General features: G+C 41.9%; 1 protein-coding gene across 5 annotated transcripts in view; it reads left to right on the top strand.

Annotated features, from left to right (window-relative positions):
- Positions 1-16,502, top strand: part of PUS7 (pseudouridine synthase 7) — a 55,670-nt gene that overhangs the window by 14,609 nt on the left and 24,559 nt on the right. For 3 of the 5 annotated variants that reach the window (XM_086696908.1, XM_086696907.1, XM_086696905.1), the window contains exons 5-8: positions 1,928-2,072; positions 7,860-7,877; positions 9,338-9,449; positions 10,993-11,070. In XM_086696908.1, the coding sequence (XP_086553034.1) occupies positions 1,928-2,072; positions 7,860-7,877; positions 9,338-9,449; positions 10,993-11,070 (353 nt within the window). The remainder of the gene's footprint in view (positions 1-1,927; positions 2,073-7,859; positions 7,878-9,337; positions 9,450-10,992; positions 11,071-16,502) is intronic. The other 2 variants (XM_086696906.1, XM_086696909.1) reach the window with 1 other exon arrangement.

Here is a 16,502-nt window from a genome sequence, read left to right as displayed (position 1 = left end):
AAGAAATGCGTTGTTCCACGGGGCATCTGGGTGGCTCAGTCAGTTAAGTGTGCAACTTCAGCTCAGGTCATGATCTTGCGGTCCATGAGTTCAAGCCCCGTGTTGGGCTCTGTGCCAACAGCTCAGAGCCTGGAGCCTGCTTCAGATTCTTTGACTGTCTGTCTGTCTCTCTTTTTCTCTCTCAAAAATAAATATTAAAAAAAAAAAAAAGAAAGAAATGTGTTGTTCAGACCACAAAGTGACTATTCTGTCAGTGTCTGTAGCCAAAGGACTGCCACCATCTAACAGATGTGTGGCCTAATAGGCCCTGGCCCTGGCTCTCCCTCCAGCAGCCTCTGGCTGTCAAGTGGGTCTTGGAGGGAGAGGAGTTGGGAAAGAAGTAAGGGAACATTTCTTTGCTCAACTTGACTCAGCTTCTGCTATTGAAGAAAAGGAGAGCTCAGCTACTAAATGGGCTAGTAGATGTTTTTTCAAAAGCTTTTGTTAGGAAAATTTTATTCTTCTCAGTGATGTCCAGTAGAATTATGTGAGCCATGTTTGTAATTTTAAATCTTGTAGAAACTTAAACAGGTGCAGAAACAGGTGAAATTAGAAGCGACTGAGGGTGGTTCAGTCCCACCAACTGTGAAATCATGACCTGAGGCGACATCGAGAGTCACATGCTTAACTAACTGAGCCATCCAGGTGTCCCCCGACATTTGTTTAAGTGCAATAAATTAAATAGAAAATAACAGTGTATTATATGCACTAAGGATAAATATTTTGTAAGGTTTTTTAAATTTTTAAAAAATGTATTATTTTGAGATCGAGAGCATGAGCAGGGGAGGGGCAAAGAGAGGATCTGAAGCAGGCTCTGTGCTGTCAGCACGTAGCCTGATTCAGGGCTCAAACTCGTGAACTGTGAGATCATGACCTGAGCCAGAATGAAGAGTCAGATGCTTAATGACTGCGCCACCCCAGTACCCCTCTAGATTTTTAGTAAGGCAGGTGCATGTATATATTTCTGACTGTTGACTCCAGATGTGAAATGTATTTCTTAGTGTGAGATACATTCAAAAATTGAGCAACAGTTCCTTACATAATAAGTTTACATTTTTTGATGTTGATTTTTTTTTTTTTATTACGAACAAATATATGAGAACACCATTATAAAATAATCCAGTATGGAATAGGATTCATTGTGAGGCAGTGTAGATTGGACTATTCAAGGGCGTTGAGTTTCTGATATCCTGAAAGGCACGGCTTGCCTCCATTTCCATCTGTGAGCCCTGAGGTGTTCGCCCAGCAGAGTCCCTGAGCAGGGGTATATGTGATGGGTGGCTCTGGAGTCACAACCTGGACTGTACACGTGGCTCTGCTGCCCTCCAGCTGTATGACCTTAGGTCCTTCTCTTAACCTCGTTTTCCTGATCTCCAAGTGGGTATACTGGTAGCATGGTAGGGAGATGATAAGGATTAACTAAGACAGTGACTCTGAAGTTCCTGGTATAGTGCCTGTTAGAGAGTCATGCCTCATAAACAGGCTCTTAAGATGTGCGGTATTATGAGGCTCTAAAAGATTGTTGAAGGGGTGCCTGGGTGGCTCAGTCGGTTAAGCGTCTGACTTCGGCTCAGGTCATGATCTCTTGGTTCGTGAGTTCAAGCCCAGCATCGGGCTCTGTGCTGACTGCTCGGAGCCTGGAGCCTACTTCGGATTCTGTGTCTCCCTTTCTCTCTCAGCCCTCCCCACCTTGCACTCTGTGTGTATCTCTCAAAAATAAATAAATGTTAAAAAATAATTTTAAAAAAAAGGATTGTTGAAATCATACCCATGTACCTCTGTTACTTTGCATAGCTGATAACCTGACTAGTGATTTTACTACTTCATTAGTGTTTTTTCCCCATTTAATGTTTCTTCAATCAGTAGTAGCATGATTTGTTTTTAATAGGTTATTGAGGACACCAAAGAGAAAAGAACCATCATCCATCAAGCGATTAAATCTCTGTTTCCAGGATTAGAGACAAAAACAGAGGATAGAGAGGGGAAGAAATATATTGTAGCCTACCATGCAGCTGGAAAAAAGGCTCTGGCAAGTAAGTGTGTGCATGACGTGGCATTTCATCTGTCTGTTGGTCACGGGTGGCATCCTGCTTCTCGTGTTCCTTGCCTGTTCGTGTTCAAGGGCTACTTTGCTGTTATGCAGAAGAGGATATCAATCATGTCATTCCTTCAAAGAAGGTGAATAATATCACTTCAGATGCCAGCACCATCCTGCAGACTGTCTGGTTAGGGGCATTAGGTCTCTTATGTGAGTGAAGATTTGCTACATTTACAGTGGTGCCTGAGAGATAGTCGTAGCAATTTGATATGTTCCCTGAAGAGCAGAGTGGGCTCAGCGGCAATTCAAGAAGAAAATGGAAGGACGTTGCTCATTCTGTATTCTTAATGGAGGAGAGAAAGCTTTCAGATGAACAAAAAGTCCCTGTGGCACATTGCAAGAGCTGTTGCTTTACAACCCTGAGTCTCTTCTTCACTCACACATAAAAAACATGGAATACATGGCAAAGCGGCCCTCCACCCAAGCTCATCTTTCGTTGTATATGATTCATTTGAAATGGGTGTGTTGTCAGTGAATTTCTTTGATATTTATGCTCTAAAAGAATTTCTACAGCCATATATGCTTGCATATAATCTTAAGAAGAATTTTTCTGCCAAATCAGCAGACATAATTCTAATGAAAATTAGAATGGGAAAAAGATAGTTCATCACCCTCATTTCCTACCAATGATGGCTTCTATTAGTAAAGAGTCGTTTCTAGATAAATTTGTTAGAGGAATTCCAAGACTACATAACAAAAGACTTCGTGCGGTTAGTGCTTTGTGAGTATTCTCTCAGGCTAATGCTGTGAATGGATGAAGCCTTAATTGTTTATAAGTATGATTTTAGTGAAATGGGGAAGGGTATAAAAAATGGGAGCAGAGAGAAGTTTAGTTAGCTGTGCCTGCAAAAACTATGTAGTCAATTCGGTCAGTCTGGATAGTGACACAGGAATCAGAAATCTTGAGCAGCTGGGGAAGAGAAGGTGGACATTGGAGGTCACTTCCCCGGAGATACCAAAAAGAAAATGACATGATGTGTTCTGGAACAACTGAGGGCACAGGTTGCTAATCACCTCTCAAACCACAGACAAATGGCTTGGCTACTGTGTGTTTCTCTGATGTCTGAATCACAGTATAAGATAGTACCTTAGCATGCTTTCTTCCAGCCAGGGTTCTTCAGCAGAATTAAACCCCATGGAGAATGATTCGAGTGACTCTTTTTGCATTCTCCCAAGCTTGGCAGATAGCTAGTAACTATTCTAGATGTGGAGGAGAGAGGGTGACTTAACTACTGCAGCATTCAGTCTTAATTGTCTCAAGGAGCCCAGGCTGAGAACGGCTGCTAGGGAAATGCCCCTTGTAGAAAGGCAGTCCCCATCGGTCAGCCACCCTCTTTCAAAGGCGAGAAGAAAAGGCAAACTCTTGCTCTGCAGACTCCTGCTTCTTGGAAATGATCTTTGTGTCTTAGAAGATGCCAGCCTTTGTGATCGGCAGGGAGGGATGTTAGGGCATTTGCAGGTCACGGTGGCCTTTCAGTTTTCCCACCCTTTCCCCTCAAGTGACTGGTGCCAGACCTCTCACGTTTTGTCTGTATCCACATTCTCTAAGCTTATGCCACACCCACCTTTTTTCTTTCCCAAAGAAAAAAATTTCCTTCAGATTTTTCAGGTGAGCTGCTGAGCATGTATGACGCAAACCACCCTTCTCCATTGCCCTTACACATCTTCAGTAAAATATGAATTTCCCAGTTTAAAAAGAATCACAAAACCAGGTCACATTGGATCGTCACTTGCAAAGAGATCTAAACCTTTTGGGCTTGAGATGTGGCATTTGGTCAAAGATAGACTAGATGTCTGAACTGTTGTCTCCCACCCCCTCCTAGACCCAGGCACTGGAGAGCCTGCGTTCACCTCTTGCAGCTCTAGCTCCCTCCGAGCGAGAGTACCTTGTTAGTTAAATACCATTAGAAAAGTAGAGAGAGCTAGGATCCAGAGACTGTTCTTGCTTCTGTAGACAGAATCCAGTGCCAATGACAGCTTGTCTTCTTGGGCTGCCTTGCCTAGCATTTGAACGATTACCTTTTACTTATTTTTATAAATTTATTTTTTTATTTTGAGAAAGAGAGTGCTAACAGAGGAGGGGCAGAGAGAGAAGGAGAGGGAGAATCCCAATGTGGGGCTTGAGGTTCATGAGGTCATGACCTGAACTAAAATCGGGGGTTGGATGCTTAACTGACTGAGCCACCCAGGTGCCCCTGAATGAATTAGCTTTTAAAGCTTCATTGCAAAGATTAGTTTATAGTGTTTTTAGCACTCCTTTCCTACCACACCCTGATATAAATTGTTACATGCATTATCTAGCAGATTTGCAATATTCTTACCTAAACTCTTCTCATCTAGAGCCATGCCTCCTAAAACATGGGCATGGTGGATTCTAAATCATGGTGCCCAAAACTACAAATTACCAGCTGTTTTAACTCAGATGTTATTTTGTTTGTTAATCCAGTCAGATAGATAGGGCCCTATCTAAGCATAGTTTGATTCGCCTACCAAAGCATACTTATGGTATTTTTCTGAAAGTATAATTATTATAAATCATTAATCAGGTAAATTAATTTATATTTTGAGAAGCATAGTATATATTCCAGATGCCTCTAAGAACTTCTTTTCAAAGACTTAAGTAAAAGAAAAAGGAAAAATCCGCTGCATGATATATAGAGGTTCTCCATACTTAAGGAAATGAATGGTTCCCAGCAGGGATACTGGATCAGGGAATCCACAGAGACCAGCAGGAGGAAGAGCCAGACAGATAAAAAGGAAACTGTCTGGGAGACTGGTGTTATGGAATCCCCAAGAAGAGTGACTGCCAATAACCAAAGTGATGAGCAGTGGAAAATATTATGGATGGGTTCAGTGAGATAAGACTTCTGAAATATATCCATTGGTTTTTAGCAACATAGAAATCATTGGTGCGTTGACCGTAGCAGCTCTAGTGGAGTAAGATTGGAAACCAGGTTACATAGTGGGTTGAGATAGAAGGCAATAAATACAGATTGCTTTTTATTTTTATTTATTTTTTAAAGTTTACTTATTTATTTTGAGAGAGCGTGCATGAGCAGGGGAGGGGCAGAGATAAGGAGAGGGAGAATCCCAAGCAGACTCTGAGTTCAGCATGGAGCCCGATGTGGGGCTTGAACTTGTGAATTGTGAGATCATGACCTGAGCTAAAACCAAGAATTGGACACTTAACTGACTGAGTCACCCAGGTGCCCCCAGACTGCTTTTTAAAATAAACTATCAGCAGGGGCTCCTCGGTGGCTCAGTTGGTTAAGTGTCTGACTTCAGCTCAGGTCATGATCTTGTGGCTTATGGGTTCGAGCCCCTCTTCTGGCTCTGTGCTGACAACTCAGAGCCTGGAACCTGCTTTGGATTCTGTCTCCCTCCCTCTCTGCCCCTCCTCTGTCGTGCTCTGTCTCTCTCAAAAATAAACTTTAAAAACTTTTTTTTTTTTTTAAATAAAATAAGCTGTAAAGAGAGACACCTGTCTGGCTCAGTCAGAGGAGTATGCAGCTCCCGATCTTGGGGTTGTGAGTTTGAGCCCCACATTGGGTGCAGAGATTACATATATATATACATAATTTTTTAAAAGGCTGTAAGGAAAAGAAGAAAGGAAAGCATCATGGTTGAAAGGGAGGCATCGGTTTGACTTTTTTTTTTTTTTTTGAGAGAGGGCGCAAGTGAGCGAGGGCAGAGAGAGAGAATCCCATGAAGGGCAGAGAGAGAGAGAGAGAGAGGCGGGACTTGTGCTCACCTGATGCAGGACTTGAACTCATGAACTGTGAGTGAGATCATTACCTGAGCCGAAGTCAGATGCTTACCGACTGAGCCACCCAAGCACCCAGGTTTGACTTTTAAAATGGAAGAGCTGTGGGCATATTGGTATCCTGAAGGGAAAGAGCCAGGGGGGAGTGGGCAGGCAGAAATTATGTTAGGAGAGTAGTAGTGGGTGGAGCAGGGTCCTGAGGGTGCTGGCAAGGTCAGTGAGCAGGGGTGCAGTCGTGGAAATGGCCTCGAATAAGGAGGAAAGAATGTTCTGCAGGCTACCCCATACGGTCATCTTTCTCAAACTACATTTTTTCCTTCCTTATTCATGAGGATCTCAGCTCAGTACATGAATCTTCCTGGATATGGTTTCTTCTGCTGTTGGTTTCTATTTCTGCTGTACTGATGCTGCTGTATCAGACCATCAGAAGGTTGCTTCCAGTGATCTCAGCCTGAGAATTTTTTGCATTCACATTTTAAATCAGAATGTCTTGAAAAAAAGTCTCAAAGTTATTTTAAATTCTCTTCAATTACAAAGCTACTCATATCCTACTTAGAGTTCTAAGGATTCAGAGTTGAGAAAGTCAAATTGCTCAAAATAAGTTGAGACTCGTTGATTTTTCTGTTATTCAAAATATTCCCAGTTAATTAATACATATGCTTGCTATTTTGTATCCTGAGTACACTTAGAAAAAGAACCTTTGTATCTGCTTTAGACAGAGGAGATAATTGTATGCATGCTCAGTGCTTGGTTTTGCTAATAAAAGATGCATGTGTGTGAGCCAAAACTCATACTCAGTTGTCATGGTCTCCCTCAAGGTGTAATAGCGTTTAGCTTTTTCACCTTGTGGCTTCATTTATTTCTCACCATTATAGTTGTTTGTGAATGCTCTGAAGGGGTCATTAAGGGAAAGTATAGCTTGCACTTCATCAATTTTTATCACAAGTTTTTGCTAACTTTTTATTACGGACATTTTCAGACGGGTGCACAAAGTAGTATTGAACCACTGTACCCCCATCACCCATCTTCAGGACTGGCATTCTGTTGTTTTTCTTTGATCTTCTCCTCCCACTTATTTTTTCTTGTGGAGTGTTTTAAAGAAAATTCTACATAGCACTTCATTTCACTTATCAGTATTTCAGTATGTATTTAGCAGCTAAGGCCTAAAACCCCATACCAGTATCACATCCAACATAAGGAACAATAATTTCTTAATATCTAATACTCAGGGCACGTTCAGTTTTTCCCTGTCTCAAAAATGTCTTTTACATACAGATTACTTGTCAAATGATAGAAACAAGTTCCGAACATTTCATTCAATAGATAAGTCTCTTAAGTCATCTCAAATCCCTTTTAATTTATCAGTTCTGGAGAACTGTTTCTGTAATGATTTTTTTTCAAGTAACGTTGTTGTACCTGACTGCAGGAAACTCATAAAACCCAGAAAAACACAAAGCAGTAATTACTTAGGTAATCTTAAAAATAATCTTAGGTAGTACTCTGTGAAAACAAGTCTCTAAATGTGGAAGCATTTTGTATTCAGTCTTTTTTTAAGTTCTTATTTAAATTGCAGTGTGTTGACATAAGAGTGTAACATTAGTTTCAGGTGTATGGTATATTGTATTCAGTCTTAAACCTTTTGCTACATCCCTCGGGTACAGACAGTGTACCCATGCAACTTTGAGGACGCACTGACATGTCATTGTGAGGAGGTGAGGAGGTTGAGACAGGGAGGCTTGTCCCTGTAGGTGAGTTTTCTCCTCGTTCACCATGTGCCTCTGAGACATTCCATTGTTCGTGTCTGAATGGCTGTTAACCCACCACATGACTAGCAGGTGCCGTAGCAGTCCTCGGTAACCTGTCCATGCGATCATTTGCATGTTCACCTCTTAAGCACTTTAACGTTATTCTGAATTAAACATTGCTCTCTTGTGCTCTTTATGCTGTGCATTTGGACAGAGGTCAGAACTGCAGCAGGTAAGAGCGGTTGGTGTTTCATGTAGATAAAATGAAATGCCAATGATTTTTCTCCCAAGTGCTAAGTATAGACAGTTTTATTTCACTGTAGTGAGCTGGAAGGAAAGCCAAAAATAATACTCTTATTCACAATCTTCTGAGGATGAGTTGTGAGGAATTCACACCAAGAGCCAAAGAAATACTTTTTTTCTCCAAGACAGAAAAGACTCACGTTCATATTTATCAGAAAGGAAAAGCCAATCGCCCAGCATACGTGCTGTGGCAGTTTTCCGAGATGATTTATTGGTTCATTTGTTCTTTACATTGTAGCATAAATCACTGGCCTATCGAGAATGCTTTTTGCCTTGACAAAGCCAGGTGTCTTAGCAACTTCAGTGCCAGGAGTTTCTTATCTCTGTGAAGAAGAAGGATTCATGAGTTCATGCTAAAGGATTATTTTAGGGACAAAGACAAGGGAACATTTTTAAGAGAAGACAACTCTTAAGGATTGTATGAAGTATTTTTCCACAGTTGTTCTTTCATGGAGCTACAGAATCAAGTGAATTAGATGTGTTCAAGTAACAGTGGCAGCTGTGTGTTGCTCCAGACCCATGAGTCTTATTGTACAGCGTCTGAAAGTGTGATTGTGGCTTACATATTTTCTCCCAAATACGTTGATTTTTCAAAATCAAAGTTTAAATCCTAGTATTTTTTTAAAAATCTGTCTCTACATTACAGTATAGTTAAAATGTTCGTTTAAAAGAATACTTTTAAAAGTTCTCCGAAGTCTGGACAGATTTGCCAGTGTTCAGAAAGTTGAACAATCAAACTAACTGTAGTTCAGAAGTTAACGTTTAACTTGGCTTAATTTTTAGTTTCCTTTTCCCCAAGAATAATGACCCATTTTGTTTTGAATGGCAGCTGCTTGCTCTGTCAGGTAAACATTTGTAAACCAACTAGTATTAACTAAACTTTTGTGACTGAAGTAGCCTTTGGAAAATTCAAACCCATCACTGTGGCAACTTTCACAAACTTTATCCCCGTCGCTGTGGAGGCATCCAACCGGGGTGTGTGAACACCTGGCCGAGGATACAAAGCAAGGTGTATAGATGCCAACTGGAGTGCTGTTTCCCTCTGGACTGTGTGTGTTCTAGAAGGCCAGTACCCACCTAGAAGCCATCGGGGGAACGGTGGACCTCTCTGTTTCTCTGTATGAGGACCACTGTTTAGTCTCACTCATTTATCACACCTGCATTTCAGCTTTTGATTGTAAATATGGACAATGTTGCGTACCCAGTCACAGGAAGTATAATTCCTATAGTCTGCACAACTGTAACCATTTAACCTGTATTCTTGTCAGACTAGATCTGATTTCTCACTCAGAGGTTCTTTGGTGAAAAATGAGCTTGTAGGTTTCATAAGAAAAAACTTAGATTGCTTTTATTATGGTATATATAACATTTAATTTTTTTGTTTTTAAGATCCAAGAAAACATTCTTGGCCAAAATCTAGGGGAAGTTACTGCCACTTTGTACTCTACAAGGAAAACAAAGACACCATGGATGCTATTAACGTACTGTCTAAATATTTACGGTTAGTATCTTGTTCTTGTGCCCATACAAAATCCTCTTTGCACGCTAATGAAAAAGGAGTGGGAAAACAGGCAAATGGATAGCAAATGTGTCTCCCAATTATAGTTTCCTTAGATAGTAGGTGAATTCTTCTAACCTCCTTGCTTATTGCCAATGATCCGAGGTGGAAATTCTTTAAGTGAGTAGTTCACGTAGAGCTGAGAGTTACCAGTCTGTCCAGCTGAAAGTAAAAATTAACCTGCTCCCCGGAAGCCCATGCTTCAATGTGTTTGCTGGGATTTGCTTTACTAGACTGTAAACTCTTAATTCTTGGAGATTGACTAGATTGAAAACCTGAGACCAGTCAGATTTTCTCATAGGAGTGCAAATATAGCAGAGATGGAGTCTCTGAGGATGGGCCTGGTGCCGAAGAATTTTTCTTCCATCATGGATACAGACACCGCAGCAAATCTGTGTGCAATGGAAATTTACTTTCTGATATATAGTAAACCCAGTTTAAACATGGTACACAGTGTGATAGTTTGCTGTGGCTGCCATAACAAAATATCACAGACTGGTGGCTTAAGTAACAAACAAATTTTCTCACAGCTCTGGAGACTAGAAGTCCCAAGACTTGTTTTTTTTTCTGAGGCCTCTTCTTGGCCTACAGATGGCCACCGGCTCTCCGTGTCCTGCCATGGTCTTCCCTCTGTGTGCATGTGTCCCTGGCGTCTATGTGGTCAAATTTTCCCTTCTTTTTAGAACACCAGTCAGCTCGGAAGGTCCACCCTAAACTGGCCTCATTTTAACTTAACCCCCACTTGAAAGGCCCTATCTCCAAATACAGTTACTGTTCTAAGGTAGTGGGGGTCAGGGCTTCCACATATGAATTTGGGGGAAAAGATCATTCAGCTTGTAGGATGCAGTACTCTATAAGTAACATTTTATTTTACTCCAGTTGTTAGCTGTCTGGGAGAGAGTCAGTGGTACCTGTCTGTACCTGAGCCTGGGAGAATAGACCACTGGGGAGGGAGTTCCTCTGAGATCTGCAGTTGGGGAGTGCACAGAGTTGAAGAAATTTTTCCTGTGGTTTTCCTTCTCATGTGGAACGGTTTCTGTAGAATACTTCTTAGTTAACGTAGTTACTTACACTTTTACATCAAAACTATTCCTATCCCTATTTTAGCATTTGGCTTTCTTAATGCAAAGAAATAGCATGTGTTTTTGGAAACTTCACATTATTATTAACTTTTTAAAAACTGAAGATGTAAAATTTTCAGAGTGGTATGTTGTCAGAAATGAGTTTCTTTTTACCTTCACAGGTGTGTGATCTAATGAACAGCCCGCGATCAGTAGGAAATGCATTGTTTCCTTTGTGGTTACTGGCTAGCCAGTCTTTGAATGACATGCTACTCACTCACCACAAATGTTCTAAGTTGGGCCCTGCTAAGAAAGGAGTTATTTGGGCGGTGTTTACTTTCTTATATTTATTTTGAATCTTAAATTACGAGAAATACAGTTTCGTAATGGTGTGCAAGTTCATATGTTTGTTTTTGTTTTACCAGAGTCAAACCAAACATATTCTCCTACATGGGAACCAAAGATAAACGGGCCATAACCGTTCAAGAGATTGCTGTTCTCAAGTAAGTATAGAGTACATACTGGGACTCGTTCTGCAGAAACCCTAGCACCACCTTCCAGAGTCCTCCGCTCCCCCCTTGAAACAGTTGCTTCTGCCTATTCAAAAACACATTTTTTTTCTTATCTGTATTTTGTAACATTTTTACAGCAAACAGGTATTATTTGTGTGGTTTTTAAAGGATTTTTGTGGTAGAGCCAGGAGAATAAGTGCTTCTTTCTCTCCTTCCTCTCTGTTGTTCATCCATTATTAATACGAGTTATTTAAAATTTAATTACAAAACAGTGAATGAGCTTTTTTGTTACACACCAGGGATATACAGATGAAAAGATAGTCTCTGCATTAGAAGCAATTATAATTTAATGGAGCAGGCAGACAAGTAAATCAGAACTTGTCACACAGTGCGATAAAGGCTAAAATGGGGGGTTGTTGGGACAGACCTGACAACAAAGCGTGGGGCTTGTTTTGGGGGGCAGGCAAGGGAGGGCTTGCACAGAAATTGGGATGTACGAGTTTTCATCTAATCAGGGCTTCTTGGCCTGTGCCATCACCTTTTGAAGTGGGTAATTCTTTGCTGGGGGCTGTCCTGTGCACGTTTAGCAGTGGCCCTTGTCACTACCCACTAGATGCCAGCAGCATTCTCCCCCAACCCATTCCCCTGCCCCCCAGCTGTGACAACCAAAAATGTCTCCAGATTTTGCCAAATGTTCCCTAAAGGGCAAAATCGCCTTGGTTGAGAACCACTGATCCAGATTGTAGAAGGACAAGTTGGAGTTTCCTGGGGCCGTGAGGGTCTGGGGTTGCTGGTTTGAATCAAGAAAACAGCTTGTGAAAAGACGCTGGAAGCGAGTTGGGGAGCGCAGCACATGGGGTACCTGGCAGGCACTTGAGTCTTGGGGAGCTAGCAAAAATAAGGCTCAAGGGAACGGCAGGATCCAGATCCTGAGGGGCCATAGGCCTCGGTGAGGATCTTGGACTTGCCCGTGATATAATAAACAGAGGGATCATGTGTAGGGGCAGGAGTAGGGGTTGTGACTGGAGCAGGTGGGTAACCCTGGAGATCAGGGCCATTGCAATGTCCTGGGGGTGGGAGAACAGAGCTCTGAACCCAGCCAGCTTAGTGAAAGGAAGGGGAAAAGATGTATTCGTAGCTCTGTGATGTCAGACAAATTTAGGCTTTCGTCTATGCCCCCTCCTCCCCCCAAGGTAAGGAGTGATGGGAGGGAGAAATAAAGGGACAGGAGGAAACTTCTGTGTATGTTCATTATCTTGAATGTGGTGATGGTTTCCTGGGCCTATTCACACGATAAAATGTGTACGTTTTGAATATGTACAGCTTACCACAGGTTAATCATGCTGTAATGAAAAGTAAAGTCGTTTATATTTGCTGTTCTCGCTTAAAGTAAATACATATATTTATTTGTAATTCCCATATCTTTTCATAGAGTTGAGGTGGCATCTCCTCTGCCCCACAATCCCCTGTAGTCCGCTGCTTTCCCACTGTTTGGATTCACTTGCAGTGGTGTTGGGGTTAAGTGTCCGGTTGCACCCTGTTGCATTTTCCAGTCCTTTTCCTCCTTGACCTTGGGATGGAGGCAGGATGTAGTAGTGAAAGTAGAGTAAGAACATCTGCTCTCCGTGACTTTACTGTGTGTGCAAATGCTGATGTGTTTGAAAGAGAGCGGCACAAGATACCTGAAGAAGTTCTACTTGGTGGCCTGTTCCTTTTCTTCCCATGACACATAGAATGTGGAGTCCTCTGCTGAGAGTGGAGGGGGCAGGAGTGGGGAGGGGAACTTGAAAAGAGTGTGAGGATTTGAAATCGCCTCCAGGGGGAGTGGGCCGGTGGGGGCTAGTCAGAAATGGGGAACAGCAGTGATTTGAGGGCTCAGGTTTTCCATCCTCCATGGTTCTTGCCTTCCCTTTGGGAGCTAAAATATCATTGTAGACAATTCCTGTGTTTTCTGGCTGGCTCTGTGAATTTTTTTCACATAAATTAAAAAATAAGTAAAAAAAAAAAAAAAAAGTAAATTCATCGCCTGGCTGGCAGTCAGTGGAGCATGCAACTCTTGATCTCAGGGTTGTGAGTTCAAGCCCCATGTTGGGTGTGGAGGTGACTTAAAAACAAAATCTTTTAAAAAATAAATAAGTTAGTTTTGTTTTCATCACAGAAAGAACGAGGTAGAAAGTGAAAGTTAAGCCATAATTGTCCTTCCTCCTAATTGCCTTGTGCACAGCTCAGTGTGTTTTTTGTGAGCGACTCTTTTCCTTTGAACCAAAATATTTATATAGAATGTGTTCTCGTGAACAGTAAATGGTGTACCTCTTTCCCTTTTAGTACATAGCAAAAGATATTTAGATATATGGCGAATCCTAATTTATGAACTGTTACTCTATTTGGGGATGTTGACATTGTTTCCCATTTCTTGCTATTATAAGCAATTCCATGACAGACATATCGGTAGCTAAATCTTGGGCACATCTGTGAAAACTCCATTAAGATAAACTTAGCAGTGGAATTCTGACTTAAAGAGAATGTGAAACTCAGGTTTTGGGTTTTTGATACCAAGGCCTAATTACCCTATGGAAAGGCAGTACCAACTTACCACCTCTATTCTGCTTCCCCAGAATCCTCCCTAACACAACTTGTGATTTAAAAAAAAAAAAAAAAAAAATCAGGGATGTCTGGGTGGCTCAGTCGGTTAAGCGTCTGACTTCAGGTCAGGTCATGATCTCACGGTTTGTGGGTTCGAGCCCCACATCAGGCTCTATGCTGACAGCCCAGAGCCTGGAACTTGCTTCAGATTCTGTGTCTCCCTCTCTCTCTGCCCCTTCCCTACTCACACTCTGTCGCTCAACAATACACAAATGTTAAAATTGTTTTTTAATAAAATAAATCATTTGCTAATTTGAGGGTCAGAACATGGCATCTCCTTCTTTTAGATTGCATTACATGATGTGAAATCTTTGAATATTTGGAATGAAGATATTTATCTCTCTTCTTGGTCAGCCACCAGGTGTCCTACTTGATCACACTGCGCTCTGTCTCCATAGCCCTTTGCTGCTTTTATCATCTTCCTGTTGACTTAGTAAGAAACCATATTAGACACCTCAGCATTGGCCTTTGGAAAGCACATAGCACTTATCTCGCGGATGCAGGCTACACCCTTCGTTTGCTTAATGGATACCCGGGGCCAGGCAGGCGGCCTTTCCCGTGAGAACTGGTAGACAGGATAAACCCTCTCTGCCACACAGGCATTTTAATTATTGCTGAATCGCTCAATCCTAGGGGTAAGCAGCATTGCTTTTCAGCTTCATGTAACTCTGCAGCTACCTCGTCATTTTCACAGGATCTCAGGCAGGAACAGCCTCATTCAGAATGATTTGTTTCTTTTCTTGCCTCTTCCTGCCAGTCTCCTTTTTGAACCTGGGCCAGTTTCAGTGCCTTTGTTAATAAGGGCTGATATGCAACCTGTTGCTTACGTTGGCTCCTTATGTTTGAGAGTGAGATTTTTAGTATTCCCAAGTTATTCACAGAATTCACTATGAATTTACAAACCAGAGAGCTCCATCTGAGATCGTCAGAATTACAACTGTGAACAGTATCATGAAGATACTGTCTATACCACTTCATCTCTTATCAGGGAATACCCATCCTTCAGAACGAGTATAGCTCCTGCTTTCTCCTGTGCCAGTGGGATTCAGAAATACATGTCTGTTGTATGTTCAAGAATAGACAATAGAGGGGCGTCTGGGTGGCTCAGTTGGTTAAATGTCTGACTTCGGCTCAGGTCATGATCTCATGGTTCGTGTGTTCGAGCCCTGCATCAGGCTCTGTGTTGACAGGTCAGCGCCTGGAGCCTGCTTCGGATTCTGTGACTTCCTCTCTCTCTGTCTCTCTCTCAAAAAGAAATAAAGAATTAAAAAACTTTAAAATAAAGGGATTGGCAACAGAATGTGATGCATCCATAAGAAGGAATGGAGTACTGATGCATACTACAGCATGGGTGAATCTTTAAAATGTGATGCTGAGTAAAAGAAGTCAGGCACCAAAGGCCACATATGATCTGATTACGTTTATATGCAATGTCCACAGCAGGGAAATGTGTACAGACAGAGAGTAGGTGAGTGCTCGCCAGGGGCTACAGCCAGCGGGAAAGGGGTAAGTAGGTGTAGGGTTTTTTGGGATCATGGAAACGCTCTGGGATTAGATAGCCGTAACTGTTGCACAACATTGTGAATATACTAAGAGCACTGAACTTTGTAACAGTTAAAATTACCAATCTTAGGTTATGTTAATTCTATCTCAGCTTTAAAAAGAAGGAAAACAACAGAGCTGTCAGGCACCTCCATGGCTCTCTCAGAGTACCCTCCAGGATCTCCCCAGAGCTGCCAAAACTTATTTTGTTTCTGTGTAGTTGTTACTGACCAAAGAGGAGTTCTGTCCTCGTCTTCCTCACTCTGTGCATCATAATCCCTCTGCCTCCTGAATTCTTTGGGATATAGTTCCTGGATGAATTTATGCCTTGTTGGTTCCGCCAGTGTCCCCCTCTGTATGCAGTCAATGCCTGGTGCCCCTTTGCTAACGGAGCTGCTCTGAGCAGCTCGTCCAAGGCTGGACCTGACCTGCTCTGTGCTATGTGGTTCTCAGGTTGGACAAGGGGTTGGTGGTGGGGAGGGGATGGAGTACGAGCTCTGCCCGTTTCCCAACTTCTGGTTAGCTTCCTACATTTTGTGTTAATGGGGCAATGACAGATTTTTTTTCTCAAATTTGGTCAGCCTGCTTCTGCACATATTGAACTAGGAAACAAATAAGCTGATTGATATGCATCAAAGAATTGATTGTCTTCAGAAAGTATAGGGAAATTTTCAGCAAAGAAAAAGAGAATTCTGTGAGATGAAATGGCAAGCTGATATTATATAGGTGCATTTTAAGCAATTTATTTAACTCAGTAGCAGCATATTTTTAACTAAGGAGTAAGATAAAACCCAATAATTTTTCATGTAACACTGGGACTTCAGACACTGCAGGGCACGGTTCATCCCTTTGTGGGGCTGCGTCCATGATCTGCTACTTTGGGTGTATAGACCAGGCACTTTGGGGCAGAGCTCAGCCTTTTGTACAGGCCCGAGGCCCAGAATCCACTTTCAGACACACACACCCACACTTCCAACTCTTGTATTTCAGGCCACAGCTGGACCATGTCTCCCGCTAGCAGGAATGAGCTCAGGGACCAGTGCTGAAAACCAGTCTAGAGCGTAAAGTATATTATTCAACAAAGTGAAGCACAAACGCTCTTCATTGTAGTAGTTCTCAGAGTAGCTATCTTTTCAGAGCAAATCTGTATTTAGAAAAACTTAAAACTGTTTTCTTATGTGCAATGATATACTATGCAGTATTATTTATAATTTTGAGAACTTGTGAACAACCCAGAT

This window comes from Puma concolor, chromosome A2, assembly GCF_028749965.1.
Source record: "Puma concolor isolate L17-30 chromosome A2, mPumCon1.1.hap2, whole genome shotgun sequence".
Lineage (NCBI taxonomy): Eukaryota > Metazoa > Chordata > Mammalia > Carnivora > Felidae > Puma > Puma concolor.
Note: the sequence above shows the minus strand (reverse complement) of the source record. Positions and strands in the feature narration are given on the sequence as shown.